Here is a 14,681-nt window from a genome sequence, read left to right as displayed (position 1 = left end):
TAAGAATATCCTCCTTTGATCTCACTGTGTGTGACTGTCTAAACATAGGAACACTTGATCACGTCCCAGTAGATTTTTTTTCTTTTACCATAAAGTGTGTTTGCCTGTAGATTTATAGGCACATATAAGGGGAACCTTGCAGCCTGTGTTTTACACATTGTTTTCTAGTGGTAAACAGATAAATGAAATGCTCATCAAAAACAAAGAGAACAAAAAGTAAACAAAATCCCATAAAATCGACAGATTAATACTAGAATTATGTAGCAATGATGTAATCTGAATGATATAATCAAAATTATATGCTAGCAGAACTAACCTTGTTCATATTTGTGTGTGCCTTTTGTTTTAAATTTTAAATCATCCGGTTTGGAGGTTGGTTATTTTATTTTATTTTATTGTTTGCCAGTCCTAGGGTTTGAACTCAATGCTAGACCACTGTCCTTGAGCTGCTTTTGCTGTAAGCTAGCATTCTACCACTTAAGCCACAGAGCACTTCCAGCTTTTTCTGTTTATGTGGTACTGAGAAAGTGAACCCAGGGTTTCATGCATGCTAGGAAAGCACTCTACCACTAAGCCACATTCCTAGCCATTAAAATAATCAGTTTTTATAACTAAAATTCTACCCAACTCTCAAGAAGCTACTCTTGTTTTTCCCAGACTGGAGGGATCTATCTCCAAAAGTAGGCAAATTTTCTTTCATGAATTACAGGAATAATTGTATACATTGTAGGACTAATTGTTAGTGGGGAAAAAAAGAGTAGGGGATTGACAGCATTTGTCAGACCCATCAGAAAGGTAGTAGGGGGGAGGAATAAGTGGCTTCCATTCACTGATTGTAAGTTATGACCCCCATACTCTTTGCAAGGTTGTTGTAACTAATACCTTTGACATTCACATGTATTCTTCATAGTGATCAGAGAAACTTTATGTCATTTCTAATTTCTCACATTCTAGAGACATTAGATATATGATTTTTTCATGAAACATCAGTGATCTTATGCTGGTGGTGTATAGATGTTTCATGATAGTTAGTAGTGGAAGTAATGCGATGACAAATCCAAAGTCATTCCATTAGTTTTCACAGTACCAAAAGAAAACATCAAATACATTAGACTCCAAGACTGTTTCTATAATTATATTTTGCCTGTCCTGGGGCTTGAACTCAGGGCCTGGGAACTGTCGTTGGGCTTTCTCAAGGCTAGCACTCTATCACTTACCACTTGAGCCACAGCACTACTTCCAGCTTTTTCTGTGTATATGGTACCAAAGAATCAAACCCAGATTTTCTTGCATGCTAGGCAAGCACTCTACCATTAGGCCACACTCCCAGTCCTGTAGCAACTTTTATAATCTGTGAAATCTTATCCTCCTGGATTATTATATGAAAAATTTTCTCCACATAGTTTTATGGCAAAATAGTATTTAAGCTCCTGGGGTTTTTTTGTTTGTTTTTTGTTGTTGCTGTTGTCAGTCGTGGAGCTTGGCCTCTGGGCCTGGGTGCTGTCCCTGAACTCTTCAGCTCAAGACTACTGCTCTACCCTGTGAGCCACTGCGCCACTTCCCATTTTCTAGTGGTTAATTGGAGATGAGAGTCTCACAGTCTTTAGTGCCAGGGCTCACTTTAAACTGCAATCTTCAGATCTCAGACTCCTGAGTAGCTAGGATTATAGGTGTGAGCCACCATGCCTGGCTTACACTCCTGTCTTTACATTATCAATTACAATTTTAGTACTAGAGATAATACATAGCACCTTGTCCTTCCTGAGCCAGCAGTCTGCCACTTGAACTATGTCCTGATTTCTGCTTTCATTTTGTTTGGATACAGGATCTCACAAACTTTTCCTGGGTGGGCCTTGAACTTACAACACTCCATCCACCATCCCTTGAGTAGTGGATAGGTGGGATTACAAGCATGTATAGAAGACCTAGCTCAAAATATATCTTTAACCATTAAATGATGGGAAAATGTGTGCTTATTGAGACAAGAGCCAATTTGACCACCTAAGACCTATGAATAAAGAAACGACATAAGGGAAGTGGGGCTGTGGCTCAAGGGGTGGGGCAGAGGTTGATGCGAAGAGCTCAGGGACAGTGCCCAGGCACAGAGTTCAAGCCCCATGACCCAACCCACAGAGAGAGAGAGAGAGAGAGAGAGAGAGAGAGAGAGAGAGAGAGAGAGAGAGAGAGAGAGAGAGAGAGAGAGAGAGAGAGAGAGAATGAGCCGTTCTTAACAAAGACTTCCTCTCAAGTAGAGACTCTTAAAGGACTTCTTTATTTTTCGTTTGACTTCATATTTATATGACATGGTTAAAGAGAAAGGAAATGCACCATAATGTGAGGATACAGGTAGAATTGAGGTATTCACAATGTTCAGACATAATAGCTTTCCCAGCACCCAGTGATGGGAATTATATCTGATGCAAAGGTTAATATCAATGAAACATGGAACTAAAACGTAATTGAAGTTTGAGGAAAACATGAGACTCTGTGTGTGTGTGTGTGTGTGTGTGTGTGTGTGTGTGTGTGTGTGTGTGTGTGTGTGTTGATACTGGGATTTGAATTCAGGGTTCATACTCTTGCTCAGGTTTGGTGCTCTACCAATTGAGCCACATCTCCACTCCCACAGTTTGCTAGTCAATTAGAGATGGAGATCCACAGATACTTTCTTTTGCTTGTTTGGCTTTGGGTTGTCATCTTTTATATCTAAGCTAGAATTTCAAGCATTAGCCCCCGATACCCAGCTACCTGATCTTAATGTCTTCTGCTGTTGTATAGCTCCATTTCACCCTTCTCTCACTAGAAGTGCTCATCTTACTGAGCAGTTCTTAATATGGCTGAGCACTACAAGAAACACTGTAGTTCAAACAGCTGAGGGGACACGCATGGAGGGGCAGGGCAATTGTATAGAACTGCTGCCTTCACAGTCCACAGTGAACACTAAGATGTTTCATTTATGTTTATGGAGAAACACTTTTTATAAGAATCTGAAAATGTTTCCAGATACTCTGAATATTGACTATGTGCTTATTTAGAAGACAAATTTAATATATATACACATATATGTACATACACATCTATTTTATATATAACATATAATACATGTAATATACAATTTGGTAATGTATTATATATGTAATAATATAATGCATGTTGTAATTTATATATCAATTAAATTTTTTGGTTTGTTGATGCCATTTGGTCCCCTCATTAGTACAAAAATTGCCCGTCGTCACTAAGTAGTGGCTGAATGAGGACCAGGTGCGCTTGTTGAATTAAGATTTTCATAAATCTCAGTCATGTGCCAGAGTGTGGCTCAGCAACAAAGCATCTGTCAAACAAGAAGGAGGCCCCTGGGTTCAAACTCAGTACCATCAAAAAGAAAAATAAACTACGGTTGACAAAACAACCTATATGACCCTGTTGTTCTCTATTTCTGCTCGCATAAAAAAATAGTAAATTTTCCACTTATAAATTCCTTGTTTTACTCAGAGAACATTTTGCCTATATGTGTCAGTTTATTTTTAATTTTTCAGTTGAAGGACTTGAATCACACATCAATCTCTGTATTTCTTTCACCTCATTTATTACTCTGGCTAGAAATTCCAGAACTGTATTAAAAAAGAGTGGGGAGACTAAACATACTTGTCTCATTTCCCACTTCAAAGGAAGTTATTCCATTTCTCCTGTTAGTATATTAGGTATAGGTTTGGCATAGTAGCCTTTTTATGTTGAAGTACAGTAGGTCTATCCTACTTTCTTCAGAACTTTTATTATACAAAGGATGTTGAACTTGCTTAAAGGCTTTTTCTTATCTCTTTTGCAACCACTGATTCTGTTTATGTGATACCTTACCTTCATTGGTAGTCTATCACAGCGCATATATGAAGAAAGCTCAAAGTCCCCTGGCTGAGTGAAGAGTTAAAACCTGAGCTTGACTGGCTCTGGAGGAATCCATGTATTCCCCAGAGCTAGCCCAGTCCTCTCACACAGCATTCCTATACCACAGATGGCTAGCACTTGCAGCAAGATGGTCATCTTCTGGAACATCTCCATCCAGAAACTCAAATATTACTCAGCCACAATTAAAATGAAAACTACACTGCTTCTATGGCACACAAATGATGTGAGGTGTTATCCCACCTGATTTGTCTTTCCTCAACTCCTCCAGCATAAAGTAACTGTGATGAGATACTCAAGCATCCAAACATCTTCCCTTGGAATAAGTACAGGCACAGTGTGAGACATGGCTTGCTCTGTAAGGATTGTGCTTCAGGGATTATGTTTGTTTGGATTACTTTTTAAAAAAAAAGTATTTTTTTCTCTCCGTCAAACAATTTCCGGATACTTAGCAGTCACAAAACAAAGAATTTCTTTAAAGTTCCCTTTGCTATAAAGACTATATATATAGTCAGTCGGTTGTGGGGCTTGAACTTTTGGCCTGGGTGCTGTCCCTGAGCTCTTCAGCTCAAGGCTAGTTCTACCACTTGGGCCACAATGCCACTCTTGATTTTCTCGTGGTTCATTGGATGTAAGAGTCTCACAGATTTTAGTGCCTGGGCTGGCTTTGAACCTGGATCCTCAGATCTCAGCCTCCTGAGTAATGAGGATTAAAGGTGTCAGACACTGACACCTACAAGACAATAAACTGTAATTGCAAATTATCTTGCAGACAAAAGCTATAGAAGATTGGGCAGTGATTGTTTTTCATATGAATTTCTCAAAGAGCCCAATGCTCGGCTTAAGTCTATGGTTAATTGCGGTCTGGGGACAGATTCCCAGAAGATATCCCTCAATAATTACCCAAATATGTGGCACACAAAAGCTATGGAATAACTTGATCTGGTTCAGAAGGTAGTAGTGGGACATTACACAGTGTTCTCAAGACATGACAAGATGTGAAATGGATATGTAGCTATTTCTTTTTCATGACTGTGATATGTCAATAACTAGACAAGAGCTATGGGATATGGGAAGTGGCTTTAGCTACTTGAAGCTCACTTAGCAGCAAAAAAATGGGAATTTGGAGGAAGAATATTAACTTAATAATCAAACAATTGCTTTCTATGCAAGAAGTTAGCTGGAGCTCTTCATTCCATGCCCGAACCACAGATTTGCAGAAGAAACTTTTCAAAAGCAAGAGTGTGTCAAATTGTTCTACATGAAAAGAATGCTTTTCAAATTGAGTCACAAGGTAGGACATGCCTTTCCTCAACCAATGGAAGAAGTAAGAAGTAAACAATAAATTTCTAGCACGATAGGGAATGGGTAATTGTCTAGAAGGCTAGAGTAGTTTCTTAATGGAAAGGGGTGTCAGAAGGAAGTTCCCGTGTCCTCCTATGTCATCAGTCAAGGCCTGACTGGCTATGTGGAGAATGCCTTGCTGCATCTCACTTAGCTCTTCTCCCAGGGCTTACGTAAACCCATGTATAAGTCAACACCGCAGTGCATGCAAAAGGCTCCACGGGTGAATAAATGTTGACGATGTTGATATTATTACTAGCAATATTTTCATGTCCTTCACCCATGCATTTTTCTTGTGATTTCTGTACTTCATGTTGGGGCTAGCACTATTTTTTGTTCTGCAGTACAAAAAAACTTACTAACAATAAAATTATATATTTTATTGTTTAAATTCAGATATTTAAACATTTTAAAATTATTATTATAAAGGTAATGTACAGAGCACTTAGAGTTAGGTAAGTCGGGTAAAGAGTGCATTTCTTTTTGGACAATATTCCACCTTCCCTTATGCTATAATTAAATGTTTTTTTTTAAATAAAAACAACTTACTCTACAATGGAGGAGAGAGTTGTCTTCAGGAGTATCTGCCTACACTCTTACCATGGGTCTGCCTATTATCATCCCACCAAAATATTCCTGCAAGGATCACTCTGAATCCAGGCTGCTCAATGGAAAAAATTGAATATGCTCCATTATTCATAGAAAAGGTGACAACTGGAAAAGGAGGAAAAAGATGTTACTTTTTGTTGTAGTTAAACTCTCTCTTTTTCCTTTCTTTCTTTCTTTCCTTCTTTCTTTTTTTGCTAGTCCAGGGGCTTGAACTCAGGACCTGAGCACTGTCCTTGGACTTTCTCACGGCTAGAGCTCTACCACTTAAGCCACAGCATCACTTCCAGCTTTTTCTATGTATATGGTACTGAGGAATTGAACGTGGGTCTTCATGCATTCTAGGCAAGCATTCTACCACTAGACCAAACTCCTGGCCCCTTCACATTTCGTGTGTGTGTGTGTGTGTGTGTGTGTGTGTGTGTGTGTGTGTGTAAGAGAGAGAGAGAGACAGACAGACAGACAGACAGACGGACAGAGACAGAGAGACAGACAGAGAGACAGAGTAGTAGGGCTTGACCTGGAAACTATCCCTAAGCTCTTTTGCTCAAAGCTAGTGCTTGAGCCACAGTGCCACTTTCTGTTTTGTTTTTGGTTTTGGTTTTTCTTTTTTTTTTTTTTGTCAGTCCTGGGGCTTGAACTCTGGGCCTGGGTGCTCTGTCCCTGAGTTCTTCAGCTCAAGGCTACCACCCTACCCCTTGAGTCACAAGCCACTTCCGGTTTTCTAATGCTTAACTGGAGATAAGAGTCTCACAGAGACTTTTCTGCCTGGACTGGCTTTGAACCACGATCCTCAGATCTCAGCCTCCTGAGTAGCTAGGATCACAGGCATGACCCAATAGTGCCTAACTCTTTTCCTTATTTCTGGGCAAGATCCTTAACATTATCCATTTGAGGCCTAAACTTTGTATGTTTTTTAAAAAACATCTTTAAGTAGTTGTACAAAGAAGTTGCCATTTCACAAAGCAGTTTATGAATACTTTATATCTTTATCAATGTCACTCCTTTCAATATTCTCACCCATCTCTTCCCTCTACACTTCCTTTACTTTTCTTAATTTTGTAGGACATATGCTGAATTCTTGACAGCATTAATGCATGCACTTTGACAGGAAATACTTTGTTTGTACTGTTTGTGCTTCACTTAGTCAAGATTGTTTATATGTCTGCTTAAATTTGGGGGATTGTAATTTTTGTATAGTACAGTAGGCTTGATCAACAGTTACTATTATTTTAAGTCATTGAATAAGACTTATAGATTAAGTAGGACACGAAAACATTGATTCCCTGTTTGCAAGATATTGATAAAATCGAGATATTTTGAATAAAAACACAGGATTCACTTTTTACCATATATTTCTATAAAACTTAATGGTATTTCAATATAAAAGATCCTATGACTAATCTTAACTGTGAAAAATGACTTTATACTTGAAAGAAGTTTCATAAAAACATAGAAATATGAATAATTCTTTCTCAGGTTACATGCTAGACAATGTTGGAAGTTTATCATTCATAGTAGATATTATTTTACAGTATTTATGAATGTCTACTTTTTATTGTATTTATACTTTGTGGAATCTGTCATCATTGCTACCCCTTGTATGTTGTTTTGTAGACATCGTACTATATTTTACATGTTATAGCAGCATGGATTATTATTTTCAAGGATATTTCCCCCCATCATTTCAGTCTCCCAAAGGTGAAAAGTTACATGGTAATGGAAGCACCTACAACCAACTGGGATGAAAGAGAAACATTGTGAGGTAAGAACCACCAGAAAAGCAGCCAGGACCCAGAAGCATTCAGGCTCTCTGATATCATAAGGAAACAAAATTCTCCAAGTACAAATTATTGTAAAAGTGATCATGACTGTTCTCTGAAAACATGATGCTGATAATTCCCTTCTCTGCCTGTCAATCACCATATGTGATTTCCATTATCTCAAATTCAAGAAGGAATAAAAACATAATATGGAATATCACAAATACTTAAAGAATAGTATCAATAGGGCTGGGAGCGTAGCCTAGTGGTGCAGTGCTCACCTAGCATGCATGAAGCCCTGAGTTCAATTCCTTGGTACTACATATACAGGAAAATGCCGAAATCGGTGCTGTGGCTCAAGTGGCAGATCGCTAGCCTTGAGCAAAATGTCCAGGCCCTGAGTTCAGTCCCTCAGATTGGCAAAAAAGAGTAGTATCAATAGTGAGAGAAAAGCTTTAAGTGTTTTTACATAAAAAAAGGAAAAAATAATGTTCATTTTCAAGATACACAAAACAAGCTGGAACAAATAGCTCACATCTTTCATCTTACCTACTCAGAAGACTGATATCTGAGGATTAAAATTGAAAGCCGGCCCTGGCTGAAAAGTTCCCATGAGGCTCTTATCTCCAATTAACCACTCAAAAAAACCAGAGGTAGGGATGTGGCTCAAAGTAGAAGAGCACTAACCTTGAGCAAAAGAGCTCAGGCCCTGAGTTAAGCCCCACAACTGACCCCCCCACCAAAAAAAAAGAAAAAAGAAATCCTACATAAATGAATTTATTGACTGAGGATTGGATATGAAATTTGTTTTTGAACAGATGAGAATATAAGTCTTCACTTGTTCTGAAAAGAAGCAATATACATCAGTCTTAAGATAGCACCTTTGCAAATAAGGGATCATAAAAGCCATTTATAGGGCTTTATCCAACACTTACAAAATGTTTTAAGTGTTTTTATTCATAAATTGACACAATTGCTGCCTCTAAGGTGAACTAAAATGACCATTCAAGTGCACAGAAGTTTAAAATCATCCAAAGAATCAAATGAAAAACCTGAATAGAACATAAATTGTGGATGGAAATGTAAATTGCAGATGCAAGTAATCTCCATCACTTCACTGACAATTAAAATCTCTCATGGGAAGTTAAGGAGCTCCCTTGGTAGAGATGGCACAAGAAGGCATTCCAAAAAAAGGACAGGCAAAAGTCAAGGCTTCCAGGGCTTCTGTAGGTCCTCTGGAGTTCAGCTTCCTGCATAGCCGGGGTTCTACCAGTACCCAGCTTAGTTAAGCATCTTTTATTCAGCTAAAATTAGTCTTCATCGAATCAAATTGCCTTTTTACACATAAAGGCTTCTGTGTCTGTGGCTGAAATAGTTCAGTGATCCAATCAACAGAGCATCTTCAGGTGGATTTCTCCTGAGATTTTTGTTAAGGTTGAAAATCCCAGGATAACAGGAAGGTTATCTTAGTTCTTCAGCCAGAGATGCAGCTCAAGTGGTAGGCGGCCTGCCTATGGAGACTGAGTTCAAACCATGGGATTGCAAAAATAAGTAAATCAGTAAACAAAAGACAAAGAGACTAACGCCCTATACTGTACATTAGGACAAAAATGGGACAAAATTTATTGAGAAGAGATTGTTTTCAGTCAGAGGAACTAAACATGTTCATTTGTCTAACTTGATGACTTTTTCAATTTCTAGGTCAAATTGTTTTAAGTGGTCACTTTTATGGGAATATGTAGTTTTAGAATCCTGGCATAAATAAATGAGAGAAGAGATACTGAGAAAAAAATATTGTAACCAAATACCTAATTGTCCATGGTAGTATCTTGCCTTGGCAAATAAGAAAAAGTGAATGAAAACATGGACCAGCAGAACAAAACATCAACTGATTTCATCCTCCTGGGGCTCTTTCCTGGGTTCAAGTATCCTAACCTGCTCATCTTCACCATCCTCCTCATCTACACTGTAGCCTTTGCTGGGAATTCCATTCTGCTCCTCCTAATCTGGCTGGACTCCCGCCTCCACACCCCTATGTACTTCCTGCTCAGTCAGCTGTCTGTCATCGACCTGGCTTACATCTCCAGCACAGTCCCCAAGACAGTCACCAACTACTTCACAGGAAAGAAGAATATTTCCTATTTGTCCTGTGCTTCTCAGATGTTTTTCTTCCTCATCCTTGGCCTTGCTGAGTGCATTCTCCTGACCCTCATGGCCTATGACCGCTATGTGGCTGTCTGTAATCCCCTGAGATACACAGTCCTTATGAATCCCAAGGTCTGCCTGCAGATGGCTGTCACAGCCTGGACTGCAGCTGCTCTTGCAGCCTTTGTCCATACCATCTATCCAATGCATTTCCCTATCTGTGGCTCCAGACAGATTAATCATTACTTTTGTGAGATGCCTGCTGTTCTGAGGATGTCTTGTGTTGACACATCAGTCTACGAGATGGTGAAATTTGCATCAACCATTATCTTTCTCTTGTTCCCATTTATTCTCATTCTGGCTTCCTATGTTCTCATATTCCTCACTGTCCTTAAGATGAACTCTCGCAAAGGAAAGAATAAAGCTCTGGCTACCTGTTCCTCCCACCTGACTGTAGTGAGTCTCTACTTTGGCCAGGCCATCTTCATCTACATGACACCTAGTTCATCTCACACTCCTGAGCAAGACCAGATAGGAGCTGTGCTTGGTACGATCGTCACCCCCATGCTCAACCCCATAATCTACAGCTTGAGGAACAAAGAAGTGGTAGGAGCTCTACAGAAATGCATGGGAAGGTGTTGCAACTATGAAAATCCCCTGTTTCTACAGTGCTATTCTCAGAAATGCTCTATCCTCAGTTTTAAGGCTATCCATGGTCAGTTTTAAATCCAGAGAACTTTTCTTTTCCTATTGGAAATAAAACACTATATAAGACAAAAAAGGTGGTAGGATTTATGTGCTCATTGTTCTGAAGTTGTTTTTGTCTCACAGTGGTGGCTTTCATTGAGTACAACATTAGTAAGTGTCACATGTTGACCTATTAGTTATGTCTGTTGTTCCAAGAATGTCTTGTATGGATATCACATGGATTTTGATATCTGTGTAGAGATATCTGTGTTCCCTATCTCCTTTCTCTGCTTTAATAGATTGCATCACAAAGTCCAGCAGTGATTTGCTGTTCTAGAAAGGAAGGCCTAGGTTTATGTTTGTAATGCGAAAATCATTTTATCTATTTATTCATTCATTAATCTATTCACTCTTAATGCCCATCTTCCAATCTTCCCAGATCAAAAGAAAATCTAGATCCTTATAAAACTTCCTATACACCCTGTCTTTGCCCAAATTATTTTTCCAAGTTAAAATACATAATTAGATACATGTAATTAGAAACCAGAAGGGAGAATTTAGGAAATTCTTGTTTTAATAGAAATTCTTTCTTGCTTTTCTTCTACCATTTTTTCCATTGGTGCATTAATATGGTAATAAAAATGAGAAAGATTAACTTTATAAGTTTGTAGTGATATTTAATGAGGCTTATACTACTTTGAATTTTCATGCACTCATGTAGCTTTTTTTTTTTTTGCCAGTCCTGGGCTTGAGCTCAGGGTCTGAGCACTGTCCTTGGACTTTCTCAAGGCTAGAGCTCTACCACTTGAGCCTCAGCACCATTTCTGGCTTTTTTCTATGTATATGGTACCGAGGAATCGAACCCGGGTCTTCATGCATGCTAGGCAAGCACTCTACCACTAGGCCAAACTCCTGGCCCTCATGTAGCTTTTTAACAAAATAAAGTAACAAAATCTGCCATAAAATTATAACTGAATTTTAAATATTGCATTTAAAACTGTTTCCCCTATGTTGAAATGAATGCATAGCTAGTGAATGGAATGGGAGGGAAAAACTTGAAGTGAGGGTAGGGGTGATATTTTCCAAAAAGAAATATACTTTCCACCCAACTATGTAACCACAACTCCTCTGTATATCATCTTTACAAAAACAATATTAAAAACTGTTTCCATTGACATCATTTTTCATTACAAGAATAAATTTCTAAGTATTATGCTAAGGTATTGAGTTCAGATTTCAGTTCCAGATATCACACACACACACCAGATACAGTGTGTCAGTGTGTGAGTGGCGTGTGTGTGTGTGTGTGTGTGTGTGTGTGTGCGTGTGTGTGTGTGTGATCTTGAGGCTTGAACTCAGAACCTGTGCTTTTTTGCTGTCACTTGAATCAAAACTTTACTTCCAGCTTTTTGGTGTTTAATTGAAGTTTCTATGGACTTTCCTGCCCAGGCTGGCTTAGAATATCAGTCCTCAGATCTCAGCCTTCTGAGTAGCTAGGATTATAGGTATGAGTCACCGGTACCTGGCCTAATCCTTGGCATCTTAATGATCTATTTCCTTTTTTATTGTATATTTTAATTATTTTCAAGTAGTTGTACAAGGGGATTTTAATTCAACATGTCAAAAATTCAACTTGATCTACTTTCAAGTTTCAAAATTATCTATTTTCAAGTTTCAAAATGTTATTCCTACTATACTTTAGTAGTTATGGCAGTAACAAAACCCATTTGTTTCACATTGAAAGGTCATAGAGTCTGTCTCTGAGGAGACATGTGATGTCATGCCAAAATTCATATGACTTGCACATGCTAAAATGTGGCTTGCTAGAAAATATTATATTTCCCTTTAATGAATGTCTGAAAAGTAAATGTAGTTTATAATACATTATAATGTAAGATAAATATGACGTGACATACTCAAAATTTTCAGATACTCACCTGCATCACAATAATTTTTATATTTATTGAGCATGAAGTGCTGTGATGCATGGCTAAATGTGTAATAATCAAATAAAGGATGTCAGTTCTCAGCACCTCCCACATCTATTAGTAGAACATTTAAAATTCTCTGTTCTAGTTGTTTGAAATACGCAATTCATTATTTTTAGCTATAGTCACCTCTTGTCCAGGAGAATAACAGAATTTATTTCTCCCATATAGCACTGGAGCCAGTGGTCCACCTCCAACTGCAGTTGCCTTTGGCCACTCTCCCCACATCACATGTCACCTGTCTTTACTTCTTTCTTTCTTTCTTTCTTTCTTTCTTTCTTTCTTTCTTTCTTTCTTTCTTGGCTTCCTTCCTTCCTTCCTTCCATTTTCTCACTTTCTTTTTCCTTCCTTCCTTCCTTCCTTCCTTCCTTCCTTCCTTCCTTCCTTCCTTCCTTCCTTCCTTCTTTTTTTTGCCAGTGCTGGGGCTTGGACTCAAAAGCTAGTCACTCAGATAGGGAAGGGGGGAAACAGGATGAGGAGTGGGGTGGGGGGAGGGAAATGGGGACCAAGACATGAGAAAGGGTATCAATGTATGTGAAGTAATGCACCTTCTTCTGGTGAATATAATGTAACCCTTCTATTACTATAAAAAATATATGGGAAAAAAAGCATAGGCCCTGTCCCTGAGCTGTTTTTTTTGTTGTTTTTTTTTATTGTAATTAGTAAAAGGGTTACATGATATTTGCCAGATAGAAGGTGCATTAATTCATATACATTGATACCCTTTCACATGTCTAGGTACCCGTTTCCCTCCCCCCCCACACCCCCCACCCATCTTGGTTTTCCCCCCTTCCCTATCAAATTTCAAATATCCAAATACAAATAAATTCAATATATCAGATAACAAAGTGAAATACTATACCAATATGAGATAACCAAGGGACAGCAAAGGAGATGAGAGACAACAGAGTACATTAAGGACAACAATCACTCATTATATGGCTTTTGTTTCACTATCCTGGAGGTCCTTTCAATTAGCTTCACATTATATGTCCTTATGTATCAAGATTTTGCTCTATTGCAAATCTCTGCTAGTAGAGCCCAAGGTTTCTACTGATTATGACGAATGAGGGAAACCATTGAGCCTAAGTTCCTTTGAGTCTGGCTTATTTCACTTAATATGATTTTTTCTAAGTCTTTCCATTGCCTAACAAATGGGGCGATGTCATTCTTTCTGACAGCAGCATAGAATTCCATTGTGTACAAATACCACAACTTGTTGATCCACTCATCAACTGAGGGACATCTAGGTTGGTTCCATATCTTTGCTATGGTGAATAGTGCTGCGTTGTGCTGGCAGAACTGGTTAAGCACCTGCAGAAAACTAAAGCTGGATCCTTCTTTGTCACCTTGCACTAGAATTAACTCCAAATGGATCAAAGACCTGGAGGTAAAAGCTGACACACTGAAAACTCTACAGGAAGGAATAGGAGATACACTAGGCCTCCTTGGCACAGGTCGAAACTTTCTTAATAAGGACCAAGAATCACAACAAATCAGAGAAAGGCTGGATAAGTGGGACTGCATTAAACTGCAGAGCTTATGCATGGCAAAGGACATAGTTACTAAACTAATCAGGAAGCCTACAGAGTGGGAGAAGATCTTCCCTGAGCTGTTTTTGCTCAAGGCTAGCACTCTACCATTTGAGCCACAACATCACTTCTGGGCTTTTTTTTTCTGTTTATGTGGTCTGAGGAATCCAACCCAGAGCTTCATGCGTGCTAGACAGGCACTCTACTAAGTCACATTCCCAACTCCGCCTATCTTTATTCTATCTACAATCTTCCTATGAATTCTGTGTGGTGGGTCTGTGTGGTGAGTCTGTGTGATTATCATTGTGAGAGTTTACACATGTTTTCAATGTTTCTTTCTGTGCCTGGGACATTTTATCTAATATTGTGTCTTCTAGGCTCATTCGTGTTGTCTTAATAGTGTTTCATACATTTTAAGACACAATATCATTTCTTTATACTGTTTGTTTTAATGCATTGTGTGAAAATTATTCTTTCTATACTTAGGGTCAAAAATTATGTGTAACTGTGTGTGTGTGTGTGTGTGTGTGTGTGTGTGTGCGCGCGTGCGTGTGAGCGTGTGTATGTGTGTATGTGTAATATGAGGATTTGAAGTCAGGGTCTTATGCTTGCTAAGCAGGTGCACTTGCTAGGCAGGTGCTCTTAACTTTATCATAACCCTAGCCTGAGTTTATTTTAATTGTTAAGGAATATTGAACACTATATTAACTGATAACATA

General features: G+C 38.6%; 1 protein-coding gene across 1 annotated transcript; it reads left to right on the top strand.

Moving 5' to 3' along the window:
* The first annotated feature begins 9,473 nt into the window (after nt 1–9,473).
* On the top strand, nt 9,474–10,481 carry LOC150057381 (olfactory receptor 2T27-like). The gene has a single exon (XM_090339701.1). The coding sequence runs from the start codon at nt 9,474–9,476 to the stop codon at nt 10,479–10,481; it is 1,008 nt and encodes a 335-aa protein (XP_090195827.1).
* The last annotated feature ends 4,200 nt before the right edge of the window (nt 10,482–14,681 follow it).

The sequence above is a fragment of the Megascapheus bottae genome, chromosome 10 (genome assembly GCF_031878675.1).
Source record: "Megascapheus bottae isolate mThoBot1 chromosome 10, mThoBot2.hap1, whole genome shotgun sequence".
Lineage (NCBI taxonomy): Eukaryota > Metazoa > Chordata > Mammalia > Rodentia > Geomyidae > Megascapheus > Megascapheus bottae.
This window is presented reverse-complemented; position numbering and strand designations above follow the sequence as displayed.